Genomic DNA, 13915 nt, shown 5'->3' with positions numbered 1-13915 from the left:
GGGGCCGGGGCGCTGTCCGCTAAGACTAACATTGAGATGGTGTTTCGGCTCCTGCCGGTGCATCCGGACAGTTTTTGTTTGTTGGGGTGCTGTTGGGAGCGGGAGTTTTTTTGTGGATATGTGCCTTCCGATGGGTTGCTCCATTATCCTATGCCTATTTTGAGTATTTTGCTATGTTTTTGGAATGGGTGGTCGCAGATGGCCTCTGTTTTGCACTACCTGGATGACTTCCTGTTCATCGGTCAGGAGGTTTTGGCGGTCTGCGCTATCTTGTTGCAGACCATGGAGTGGGTGGCTGCTACTGTGTTGAAATTCCTTGGTATCGTTATTGATACGGTTGCCATGGAATGTCGGCTTCCTGAGGAGAAGTTGAAGGAATTGAGGTTGGCTGTGGGATCGGCGGCTTGGGTGCGCAAGATTCAGTTGCGCGATCTGCTATCACTGTTGGACCGCCTTAATTTTGTGTGTCGGATCATGCCGATGGGGCGGGTTTTCTGCCGCGGCCACGACGGGGGCTCGGCGGCCTCGTTATTTTGTGCGTCTGACGGCTGATCTGCGGGTGGATTTGATGATGTGGCAGGAGTTTTTGGATGTGTATAATGGCCGGCCTTTGCTGATGGAGCAACAGGTGTCCAATTGGGACATTGAGTTGTTCACCGACATGTCAGGCACTCATGAGTTTGGGGCCTACTATCAGGGTCAGTTGTGTGTGGGTGAGTGGCCGGAGTTGTGGAGGGCGTCGGGATTGGTGTGTAACCTGGCGCTCTTGGAGCTGTTTCCCTTCTGGTGGCTGTCGAGATCTGGGGCAACCGCCTTCGCTATCGGAAGGTGTGTTTTCGTTGTGACAACTTGGGTGTTGTGTAAGCGGTTAATGCGCAGACGGCAGGGAGCTGGTGGTGCGGCTTTTGCGGCAGCTGGTGTTGCAGGGTTTGGTTTTGAATGCGCAGTTTGTTGCTTTGCATGTGCCTGGGGTTCTCAATGAAATCTCTGATTCTCTCATTTCCAGTGGGATCGGTTCCGGAAGCTGGCGCCGGATGCGGAGGTTCGGGGCATTCCTTGCCCGGATCGGCTGTGGAAGTGAGGGCTGTGTTGGTGCTGGTGCAGCTGTCAGTGAGCGTGTTTACCTGGACTGGTTATGGTCCGTGTTAGGGGGAATGGGAAGCTTTGTTGTCGTAGGTTGGTGGAGAGCGAGGTCCGGGTGATTGGGAGGTGCTGGTCCTGTTTTATGTGAGGCGGTTGTTTGCTGATGGGGTGTCTCCGTCTGGGCGTGGGCGCCGTCTGGTGGCGCTTGCCTTTTAGTTTAAGGTTCGGGGCTTGGTGGTTGGTACCAAGTCGTTTTTGGTTCGCCAGGCGGCTAAGGGTTTCTTTTTCTCTGTTGGTGGGGAGGAGTTGGTGTGTGTGTGTTATTTGGTGTTTGAGGCGTTGTTTAGGTTGGCCTTTGCTTTAGCTTTTTTCGGGGCCTTTCGGTTGCCCCTAGTAGGAAGGTGGCGGGCGGCTTGTTGGTGTCAGATGTGTTGATGGTGGGGTCGTTGTTAGAGTGTTGCATTCGGCGCTCTAAGAAGGACCAGACGGGTCAGGGCTTTGTAGTTCAGTTGGACTCGGTGAGGGGGTCCCTTGTGTGTTTGGTGGAGTGTTTTCGGGCGTTCAAGGTGCTTCGCTTGCCGGGGGGGTTCTTGTTGGTCCATGAGAATGTGGAGTTTTTGTCAGGGTATCAGTTCGCGCAGGTTTTTCGCCGTTGTTTGGGGGCGCTAGGTAGGCCCTCTTGGGAGTATAGCTCTCACTCGTTTAGAATGGGGGCTGCCACAGAGGTGGCACAATGGGGTTTGGGGCCTGAGGTTATTGAGAGAATTGGGCGGTGGGAATCGGAGCGTTTTAGGTTGTATGTTCGGCCTCAATTCCTGTATGTTGGCTCGCTGTTGTTATACTGTTTGCAGGTCTGTTGCAGGGTGTTTTCTCTTTACTTTCAGTTGGTGTCTTGCAGGGCCAGCTCCGTGTCTCATGTGGATCGTGAGACATTCGTACATCCGGAGGAGCATCTTGTGGGCGGATGTTCGCCCAAATGGGCGTCAGATGGGACTTGACAGGGAGATGGCTCAGGTTCGGTAGTTGGGAAAAGGGGGGCTTTTGTGGGCAGGTTTGCTGCCTTATATTCAATATTATGAGGGGTTGGATAGGGCCCCGGACTTTTAAGTATTGCATTCTGGGGGTGCACACGTTCAGGTCCCTCATGCATGACATTAAGTTAGACTTGTTGAGGTTGTGGGCCTCTTTCCCGGGGATTTTGTTAGTATGGTCCGATATGGTGGCCCGATTGGTTTGGCATCAGGCAAGGTCGGTTCGGGGCCTTAGTAGGGCCCGGGCTAAAGTTAATCGAGAGGTGGGTCATTTTGTGGCCAGGAACTGGGGGGTTGTTGTTTGGCACAGGGAGTTGGAGGTGCCTTCGCTGGATTTGATGGCGTCCGATGGTGTCCATTTGAATGCTATTGGGAGTGACTTGTGGGCGCTTTCCATTCGGGAAGCAGTGAAGAGGGCCGTGGAGTTGTGGGTGGCCGGCTGCGAGTAAGGTGTCACTCGCGCCCGTAGTGGCCGGGACTGGAGGGAGACTTGGAGGCATTTGGAGATACCCGGAGAAGAGTATTGGAGATATTAGTATGGTGGGGCTGGGGTGGTACCCAGCCGGTGGAGATTCCCTGCGGGGGCAGTCCCAAAGGGGGAATGATCTCCGACCGAGGTGCCCTTGTGTCAGGTGAGGTACGGCCAAGGATAAAGTAGGAGACTGAAGATTCGTGCTGCCTTCAAGTCCCCCTCCCGCTGGGATAGTGTTTAGGGTTGTTATTTGCACTATTGATAATGTTATTGGTAATGTTTACCTGATTATTTATAAAAGTTATTTATATTTGTTAAGTATGTTATTTAATAAAATTGGGCTGCTGTGGCCTTTTTCTACCATACATGGTGCTGGTGTATTTTATGAAGGAGTATGGGTGGGTCACGGCGGTATAGACTATCCCCTAGTCATGGTAAATTCTTCTAATAAGACATCACAGGAGCTGACGGATCCAAGATGTAATGGCATATATGCTTATTATATTAAGCCGAGAAGATGAATGCCTAGTGTTAACTTGCCCGTAGGAAGCGCCTGAATGAAAATGACTCTGCATCACAGGATGGAACGGGAGGGATGAGGGAACGTATCGATCTCCATAACAAATTATAAGGTTGAAAAGACGTCAAAACCTGCTAATGGCCAGACATGGCAATCGGTAATGAGGGCCACCACCAATCTGATGTGACGGAGAGAGGAGCAATATATTATCTCAGGAGCCAGACGTCTTAACACCTAATAATTCTCCATGAATATATTTACCATTCTAACAATCCTGGGAAAGGATGGCTGATAGACTGGAGGAATATTTCTGTCAACTGCCAACCTCCAAGGCCACCGTCCTGTGTGTTTCTACTCACGAGCAGAAGTGTGCCCCCTATTGCCTTCTTCTACTACAGGCGGTCAGGACACCACTATTTATTTTCCATACAATATTGCCATTCAATGCCTAAATAAGATTGACATTCAGTATCTAAATAATAGTGCCAGACAATGCTCAGCTAGTAAATAGATTAATGCTAAAGTTTAAAGGGGTACTCCGCCCCTAGACATCTCATCCCCTAGTCCTGCTCCATGCATCGGATGTCTGAGGTTCAACAGATCATGGGGATCCCCAGCGGAGGGACCCCCGCGATCAGACATTTTATCCCCTTCCCCCTCATCCGGGATGACTGGCAATGAGGGGAAGAGGCTCGTGATGTCACGGTCACGGCCTGCTCGTGACGTCACGGCCATGCCCCCTCAATGCAAGTCCAATAGACTTGCATTGAGGGGGCATGGCCGTAACATCACGAGCGAGGTGTGGCCATGACATCACATGCCTCCGGTGCTGCACCCGATGCTCTAAACAAATGTCGGATGCAACAGGTATGTCTAGGGGCAGAGTACCCCTTTAAGATTAAGAGTGGGTGGTTGTGCACATCCAAGAACAACGTTGGAAAGAAATGTTGATGCTCTATATTGTGTTTGGATTATTAAGAGCAGGAAAAGTCCTGCATTTGAACTGTGTCCCTTTCTCGGACTGATATTTACTGCCGTTCGTCTATCTCTACTGAGCTAAACTCCCACAATGAATTAAAGGGGTAATCCGGTGAAAAAAAATTAGTTTTTTAAATAAACAGGTGCCAGAAAGATAAACAGATTGGTAAATGACTTCTATTTAAAAATCTTAATCCTTCCAGTACTTATCAACTGCTGTATACTAAATAGGAAGTTCTTTTCTTTTTGAATTTCCTTTCTGTCTGACCACAGTGTTCTCTGCTGACACCTCTGGCCATGTCAGGAACTGTCCAGAGTAGGAGCAAATCCCTATAGTAATCCTCTCCTGCTCTGTACAGTTCCTCCATGTAGTTCTATGGGAGAGGCGGGAAGGCAGCGTTCGTGCCTCCCCACCTCTCCCATAGAGCTGTATGGGGAGGGGGCGTACCATCGACCTCACTCCATTTAGGAGATCGCGAGGGATCCCAGCAGTCGGCCACCCTGCAATCAAACACTTATCCCCTATCCTGTGGATGGGGATAAATTGTTATTGCTGCAGTTGTCCTTTAAATACATGTACATTATTTCACAGGAACAACCTTCTGATGATATACATGATAATATAAGTAGACTGTGTGAAGAGGTTAAGCCGCCATATACGTCGTAAGATGGGAGGACTTGGCACTTTACACAATCACAATTTCCATGCCTGGCATGAGAGGCATGACCCACAGGCCATTTGTGGTCCCTGTGGAGAAAGAAAGTCCTACATACATGAGCCATCCTGATACTTCCCTCTTTCTACAAAGTTCTCACAGTGATTCAAGGGTTGTCTGTATGGCAGATGGTGGATGCCATGCTTGGTGTTGGTAAGCAGCCATGTATGTTATAAAGAAATAACTCCTGAATAAGGATTCAGATCTTATTTTTATGCCCTTCCTCTCTCTGCAATTCTATGACCTTCTGTGTTTTGTTAGGTTTTCCATAAAGAACATCACATTTCTTTGGTGGGTTATTTGTCTTTCTTGATATATATTGGCTTTTATTTGCATATTTTATTATAAAAGATATGTATAAGTATCAGTACAGGGATTTCAGGAACTTTTATATCCTTAGGATAGACCGTCTACATTTGATCTCTGGGGGTCCTACTCCCAGGTCGCCTGTTAGTCAGCTGATTGAAGGATGTACCGAGGCACAGCACCATATGTATATTCGTGGCTGTGTCTGGTAGAGAAGCTAACTGCAGCCTGGTTCCATTTATGTCAATGGGACAGACCTAATATTATGTTGTAGGGTCTTTGATGTTCAACCTCTACCAATCATAAGGTTAGACCCCAAAGGTCTATCTCCTCACACAGTCCAAGCAGAGGTAAGATTTAATAATGGTGGTCTATCAACAAAAGGTGGTCGGTAAATCCAAGCACTGGAATGCTGACTTACTAGCTAAGAATTGGTCACATAATTGAAGGGGTGTATGTAATGAAAGATCCAAGTCAACATTCATTCCACATACAGTAATTCTATAGAAGGGAGTCTTCTGTTGGGCACCTCATCTCTTGAGGAGTAGAGATCAGTTACAAAGAGTGTCTCTGGAGGACCTACCATGTCCTGCATTGCACAGGCATCCCATTAATGTTCATGGGCACCATGTAATGCTTTGTTTTTCCTGTGGTGGCACTGCATGGAATACAGCTGATCGCTGTGATCGTAGCTGTGGTTTATTGTAAAGAGATCCTGTTAATGTGTAGGTATAATGTACAGTGGAGGACCCTTTTAAGTAAAAATTCCCTGAGTGACAATTAGTTTTTGGTGCTGAAAGTTGCTCTGTCCAGTTGTCATTTCCCTCTTGGCAGCTCAAACTTTTGAAACAGAGAATATGATAAAAGAGAATATGATTTCTTAGCGTCATCCTGATGGGAGTGATAGTTAAATAAAAGAAAATGTTATCTAGAAAAAATGTTATACCCATATGTCTACTATTCTATCATAATCGAGTTATGTTTAGTAAAAATCCTTTTATTTCTCCTGTAACTCCACAGGTATGACCTGCCAAGCTCGAAGCTCTTACGTCACATCGGAAATCCTGTGGGGCCATCGATTCATGCCCGTCCTTACCCTAGAAGATGGGTTTTACGAAGTGGACTACAACAGCTTTCACGACACCTATGAGACCAACACGCCGTCCTGCAGCGCTAAAGACATGGCTGAGATTATGAGTAGGGCAGAAATGCCACTGAGCTGGTCGGTATCCAGCAAACTCAACCAAAATCCGGAACTGGTCAGTGAAATCGGAGAGAAGAATCCTGAGGATCAAACAGAGAGGAACGGAGACGTGGCCAACATAGAAAATGAGTCAAAGGTTTAAAGCCATTGCATATGTGATCTCTGGTATTTAAGGTCTACACACTGCTGGTGTGAACCACACACGTAGATGAGAGCTTGGTTACCCCAACCATTGATGGGTCCAGTTATTGGAAATTGCTAAATATAATGCACAGGCTCTAATCTTTGGGGCTCGGCAACGACCACCCACTTTTAGCAGTGATGCCAGATATTGCTGGCACTTGACTTCCTCGGGATTATAAGGGATCTTAAATCCCTTGTAAAACAAAAACATCAGTTTACGGCCAGGAAAAAAGAATCTATAGGTACACTGTACATATGCCTTACATAATATTACAAATTGTTAATAAACCCAGCATGTACAAAGGAATGACTTCATGTACATAGATGTGTAATTAATGTAGGCTCCGAATTCTAGGAATAAGATGATGCAAAAAAAAAAAATCTTCCTTCTAATTTTTAATATTTATTTTCCTCATGTATATCAGATATATTATAGATAACGTCCATGTATTCTTCACTTTACCAGACTGGCAGCTATATCAAGTACCTGAGTAGATCTTCACCTACAAAAACACTTAAAGCCATAGACCAGATGACATAAAAGGGATAACACTTGGGTGCCAAACAAATCTGTGACGCAGATTTTATAATGGTTTACAACCAATAATGTCCAACGTAGGGATCTCACAGATTGATGGGTCCCATGTTCTGGAACCGCAAAAGAGATAATGTCCTAGTGGGAATTTAGCAAAAACATAAAGTATCCAAAAAAAATGCAGCTTGGCCCATATAGACTGTCCTCTCTTTGTGTTGAAAAAAATAATCAATTATCCATTTCTTTGGTTTCATATGAAGAAAAGAGGGAATATTTTTTTACGTAGGGTAGGATCAAGGATGTCAGGTTGAAGATTGAAATTTTAGTCAAGATGACAGCTTTCATGATGAGCATGATAGGGCATTACATTGATCCGATGACATGACTTCAACATCTTGATCCCACTGCAAAATCTTTAACAAAAGGCTCCCACACCATTTGTAATACTGGCATCTTATGTGTCAGAGGGTCCTCCTCAAGTACTGTGCTTCGGGTGACAGGACAAGATGATAATTTAAGTTTTAGGCTGAAGATGAACAGATTGGGAAACATTGGTCTAAACTATAAAAACAAGACCACTCCAAATAGTTCCACTTTTCCTTACTTTGACTCAGTCTGAAATAATGATGTACCGTAAAAGGATTCTAGAATCTCAGAGAGGTGTCTGACTCAGACACGACCTTTTACTCTATAAAGTTATTTTATATTATTTGGCATGATTTCTTAAGACGTTTCTATCATATTACACAATCGGAATACGCTCCGGGGTTAATTGAATTGTTGATAATTAATTAGGACCAACATTAGACAGAAGCTGAATCAATCTCGCTCGGGGCGTTTTATGGGTTACTTCAGGTTTGGAATGACTGTTCAATAGGGAAAACACCATGTAGAAATATAAGAAGAACATTTATTAAGAGGACATCTATTGAGAGAACAATAAACGTGGATTTTACATGGGTTTTTCATTGATGGCCTATCCATGTTTCATCAGTGGGGACCCTATCACCAGAACAAGGGCACATGGTACATAATGCCACCCTTCACAGCAACTCCTAACATTGGGGTTCATATAACTGCTGCCATGTCGGGTAATGGAGCTTGGCCTGTTTCTCTGAATAGGTTGAGCTGTAGTACTAGACATATAGCATATTTCTGCTGTACAGGTACTGCAGTGCTGTGAGGTCAATACCTCTTTGTTCTGTTTATCGATGAATCTCCTTCCCATTTCATGTTCTTCACCTATCCCAAAGACTAGGATGTTAAAAAATGTCTGCCACTCCTGTCAGGTTGTGTCTGGTATCGCAGTTCAACCTTTTAAAGTAGAGCTGCACTACAGTATCAGACACAACCCTTGGACAGTCTAAGAGGAGTCAGATGGACCATTTCCACTTTTAGGGGTTAAAGGTAGTTCCTGGTCATTATAGATGATAAAAGGGGTTAAAGGGGTACTCCACCCCTAGACATCTTATCCCCTATCTAAAGAATAGGGGATAAGATGTCTGATTGTGATCTTCCTGCTGCACCCAGCGTTTGTTTAGAGCACCCGGTGCAGTGCCAGAGACTGGTCATGTCACGGCCGCGCCCCGCTTGTGATGTCACGGCCACACACCCTAAAAGCAGGTCTATGGGAGGGGGTGTGGCCGTGATGTCACGAGCCTCCGCCCCGCATTGCCAGTCATCCGGCACGGAACTAAGTTCGCTCTTTGCAGCGGCGGGACCCCCGCGATCAGACATCTTATCCTCTATCCTTTGGATAGGGGATAAGATGTCTAGGGGCAGAGTACCCCTTTAAGGTGAAGTGATGTGAAGTGAGATGAAGTGTCGGCACATGGGTCACAGCGCAGGCACGTCAGTGATGACGGCTCGAACCATCAGGCGATTGGTCACCAATTCAAGAAGTTGACAGGAAAGAGATGTGTCAATCAAATAGATGCAAACTCTGATTGGAATGATGTGAATCATCCAATCGCTTTAGCACACTTCCTGTGCAGTGATGTCAGAAGGGGAGGTGATATAAACCCCCGTCACGGCGTTTTGAACTCAGTGCCCTGTTACCTCTTGACAAAGCTGTATCTACAGCGAAACATGTCGAGGGGGGCCGAGGTTTAGTTTTTTAACATCAGTGCATAGCTCCTTTACCTTCAACCACATAGCAACTGCAGTGCATGTGGATACATAACAAATGTGACCAGTATGGTACAAAGACCCTAATACAGAATATAGGGAGTTCGTGCACTGGAATTTTAATCACAATTGGTGTGCCTAGTATTAAAGTGCATTTTAATTTCAATATATGGGAAAAAGGGTTTTGTTGGACCACCAAGGTGGTCTATAGGTGATTAGTGTATATTGACCCACCATATATTGGTCCTTTAGGTGAACCCCTTTAAGGTGCCCACACATATCAGCAAAGTTGTCCAAACCCACCAGTTTTGTTTGGACTGTCAAAGTATCTTATGTGTATGGGGGGTGGGAAGGGCAGCTCTCCCCTGACAAATGACTTTGGGACTGGTAAAGGATGGGGGGGGGGGGGCATGTTGAATTTCAACACCAAATCCTTTTGTTCTTAAGGGGGATAAGCTTTCACCAGTGGTAGCAGTTTTACTGCTAGCCAACAGCTATTGAAAGTGCATGGCCACTTTTAGAGAGTTTGAGGGTGTGGGAGAAAGAAAGAAGATAATGGAGAAACCAAGTAAGAGAGAAAAAGATATGAGGTATGGAAAAAAAACTTCTCAGTTATAGCAGGTTACATTAAATAGTGGTCATAACAGGTTGTAAGACAGGTGTTAAATTGACCCTATATCTATTCATTGGTTAAACAAAAAAACAAATAGATATAAGGATGACCAGAGGTAGAATGGACAGAATAACAGTTTAATAATTCAGGGTATGAGGTGAGGAATAGAAAGCCATAATCTGATATATCTGCAGGCTACGGGGCTACAAGTCCTTGCTTTTAGGCCCCATTAAGTACATGTTTACATTACAGGAAAATCTCTTATCAAAGCACATACTTTACCTGCATACCCATCCGGTATCACTGAATTTTATATATATATATATATATATATATATATATCAGCATCAGTATATCTCAAGGAACAGGATGATCAAGTCTTATCAATAAGACCCTACACTGGTCTTTGTCTGAGGTGGTGCCCATAGCACACCATCAGATTTCACTATTGTACCTGTCATAGAAACCAGTATAAGACTTACCCAAGACCAGATACCCATGGCTGATCTTGAGGTAGTAGTTTTGCTCATGTGTAGGGTTTGATTATCAGGCATCCATCAGGTGGGGTTCTACTAAGCCAGTGTAAAGATTTTGCAAGCCTAATGTTAGTAGGGGCTGCCATTTTGAGGGTCATCATTGTTGCATTTCATAAATGTCAATCCAAACTAACCAACTCTATTGGTTTCGTGACCTAGTTTAAGTTGAACAGGCTTATGGGCAAAGAAATACAGAACATGATTTAGAAAGATTTTTGTTATATATTGATGGAGCCACAAAATAATAAAATAATGAATTAAAATATACCCACCTACCTCGCTCCCTCAGGTTTCCCCTGTAACGTCTTCCGGTCCCCCGCTAAACACACTGGTTTGTTCTTCCAAGATGGACTTGAATGTCTCTGCAGTTAAGGCCCATTCCATATGCCTCTATGTCCATATACCCTTTTGCATAAAGATTTCAACTAAGAACCCCTCTGGTTCTGTTGCTCTGCCCCTCTCATGATCCCCCATTTATCCTAATGGCCAATAAATAATATTACAATGTATAGTTGGGCAATACCATCTCTGAAGGGACCTCCAGGACATGGACTCTTACAGACCAGATGGTTACGGGGGTGACTGTTTTTCCTTTTAGTAAATTAGTATTCTGCTCTGTGCTTTTATGTTAATTTCCATTAACCACTTCTTAGAAACAATTTACTGCTAAATTCTTGTGAGATCATTACTGCACAGTAGCATTGACTACTTCATTAAACACGTTCCAACCAGGCTAGCAGAACTGTCTCTCACCATTCCAGTCCATCCAATATGGATGACATCCCTTTGGACATACAACTGGCAGTTCTGCTGCCTAAGCTATTCTGCCAAGAAACTCTGTGCCTTTTGCGTGTACTTTATGCTACAAAATGCTATAGAATATATTTTCCTATTAAAACTAGGGGTCCGATACTGGGCATCCCCGTTGTTCATCAGATTAAAGGGGTCATGTCCCCTTTATTATTTACAACATTACATTTTTCCCTATGCTATATCAATGAAGTAACTGTTGGTGGGCTGTGAGGACTGGGTTGGGGACCCCTGGTTTACAGGACACAATTTCGCACATCTGGTACTGATAGTGTCTCCTTTATTGTTTACCAGGTACAGCTCTGTATATTTAGTAGTAGTGGCTGTTCCTGATACTGGAATGGGACTGAGCCCCCAACCCAGTCCTCAAGGCCCACCAGCATTCCGCGTTTTTTCACTTACTCCATTGGGTTGGGGACCTCGTTTTTTTCCGCTTATTCCATTGGGTTGGGGACCTCTGCTGTAAATAATAAAGGGGACATGGCCCCTTTAATCAGGTAAACAGCATGGGTGCCCAGAGTCGTCCACACAGTGTTAATATGATATTTATTATATTATCTTAAAGGGTTACTCCGGTGAAAAACATCTTATCCCCTAACATGTCTGATCGTGGGGGTCCCGCCACTTGGGACCCTCCGCGATCTCCGGCGCGGCACCCCGGTCATCCCTGCACAGTGCAATCTCCGCTCCGTGACGGATGACTAGCGACTACAACCGCCAAGCCCCGTCCATTCATGTCTATGGGAGGAGAGGTGATGGCTACGTACTAGCCGTCACGCCCCCTCCCATAAACATGAATGGAGGGGGCGTGGTGTGACGTCACAAACACAGAAGCTCAAAGCTTCTGTGTTCTGGATACTGCCGCTGCCGGCCCTCTAGATCCTTTGGATAGAGGATAAGGTGTTTTTCGCCAGAGTATCCCTTTAAATGTATCTGTATATATCTTATATTTATTATATTATGTATTTGTTTGGGTGATGAGGGCGGAAACAAAGATAGATATTAACATTTAAAGATAGTACACATAGTAATTTAATATAAGTATTTTATATATTTAATATATATATATATATATATATATATATATATATAGTATAGGCATATATATAGGCAGTTTTACTATGTACAATGGACCTTCACAAAGTTTTCACACTTTTTTTTTTTTTTTTAAATCAATCTATTTCAAAACAAATTACATAAAAAACTAGTTACATCAATTTTCTACATACTCACCTTTTTTTGTGATGCAAGTCACATGACACTCCAGTCATATCCAGCCATTAGGCCACCGAATGGGCAGTTTCCAATTTATTTATTTTTGTAAAACACATTACATCACTTCTCTTTATACTCACTTGGGAGTTTTCCTATGTACGATGGACATTGAAAAAGTTTCTTCTTTTAAACACTGTACTTCAAAACAAATAAATTAATTAATAAAAAAAAACTAATTAAAACACATTACAAACAAATTACATCACAAATTAAATTAAAAACAAATTTAAACAAATTTAAAAAGTGACAACACTTTTTCTACACAGTCAAGATTAAATTGCAATGCAATGCCGGTCACATGACATGCTAAGAGACGACCCATTATTACCCCTCCTGCCTTTTTTTTTTTTTTTAAAACTACATATTTCAAAACAAATGAAGTTAAGATTAAAAACAAATGATAAACAAATGAGATTGCAAATTAAATTAAAATTTAAAACAAATTTTAAAAAATTTAAAAACAAGTGACCACTTTTTCTACTCAGTCACCTTCCTTTGAGATGCCAGTCACGACCAATAACTACACCTCCCGTCATACCGTTTTTGAGCGTATGTGTACTGGGTAGTCAATAGAATGTTGATCTAGGGTGTTTCATGCCAGTTTAAGGGCTAATGCCAACTGGTAAAGCAACTGGTGGAAATTCGCTCATTCACCATAGACTGCAAAAATTTGAGCCAATCGAATGTAACTGTAATTTGAGCCAATCGAATGTTGGTTTTGAATTTTTTTTAAATTGGTCACTAGACATTCTTTACTTTTTTTACTGGGCAATTTTCATATTTTCCCCTGCTATATTATCGTGTTGAGCTCCAAAAAATTGGCAAGAAAATAATATTAAGTACATTATATCAAGTTAAGTTGAATACGTTTTTGCACCCACTCGTTCTCCTTAAGTATGATTTTGCAGTCAACCTACTCCACTTCCTGCATGGGTGACCACTAGTTACTGATGCATGAGGTCACAGGAAATTCTATGCGCAACACCATATATTGCTCCTGCACACAGGGCAGACTTTTTTTTTTTAGGCCCACACTACTCACGCACGAGCAATCTTGCTAGCCAATGGGACTTAGAAGGGTTGTCTTCTACAGGTTGTGACTGGTATTGCAGCTCAAATACCATACTAGACATAATCCATGGAGAGGTGCTGTTTTTGGAAAACAAAAACAGCTATGATTTCTAACCCGAGACCAGCAGTCTCCAAACTGTGACCCTTCAGATGTTGCAAAACTGCAACTTCTAGCATGCCCGGACAGCCGTTGGCTGTCCGGGCATTCTAGAAGTTGTAGTTTTGGAACATCAAGAGGTCCGTAGATTGGAGACCACTGCCCTAGACAATATATGGTTCATAAAAAACTTCATATTCACCCCCAACCAAAACGTTATTGTTTGGATATCCATAAACCTCCATGGTTATAACACAACGACCTTCATTATTGGATTTATACTCGACCTCCTTGCTTAATGTAAGAAATGCTGGAGCCTTAAAGTAAATGATTCTGCCTTGTCTGGTCGTGAAGAATA

At 43.7% G+C, this 13915-nt stretch overlaps 1 protein-coding gene across 3 annotated transcripts in view; it reads left to right on the top strand.

Annotated features, from left to right (window-relative positions):
- Positions 1-12145, top strand: part of KCNJ6 (potassium inwardly rectifying channel subfamily J member 6) — a 310982-nt gene extending 298837 nt beyond the window's left edge. For all 3 annotated transcript variants that reach the window (XM_056559635.1, XM_056559634.1, XM_056559637.1), the window contains one exon: positions 6127-12145. In XM_056559635.1, coding sequence (XP_056415610.1) covers positions 6127-6452 — 326 coding nt within the window. In that variant the 3' untranslated portion in view covers positions 6453-12145. The remainder of the gene's footprint in view (positions 1-6126) is intronic.
- The last annotated feature ends 1770 nt before the right edge of the window (positions 12146-13915 follow it).

This window comes from Hyla sarda, chromosome 2 (genome assembly GCF_029499605.1).
Source record: "Hyla sarda isolate aHylSar1 chromosome 2, aHylSar1.hap1, whole genome shotgun sequence".
In the NCBI taxonomy this organism is placed as follows: domain Eukaryota; kingdom Metazoa; phylum Chordata; class Amphibia; order Anura; family Hylidae; genus Hyla; species Hyla sarda.
Note: the sequence above shows the minus strand (reverse complement) of the source record. Positions and strands in the feature narration are given on the sequence as shown.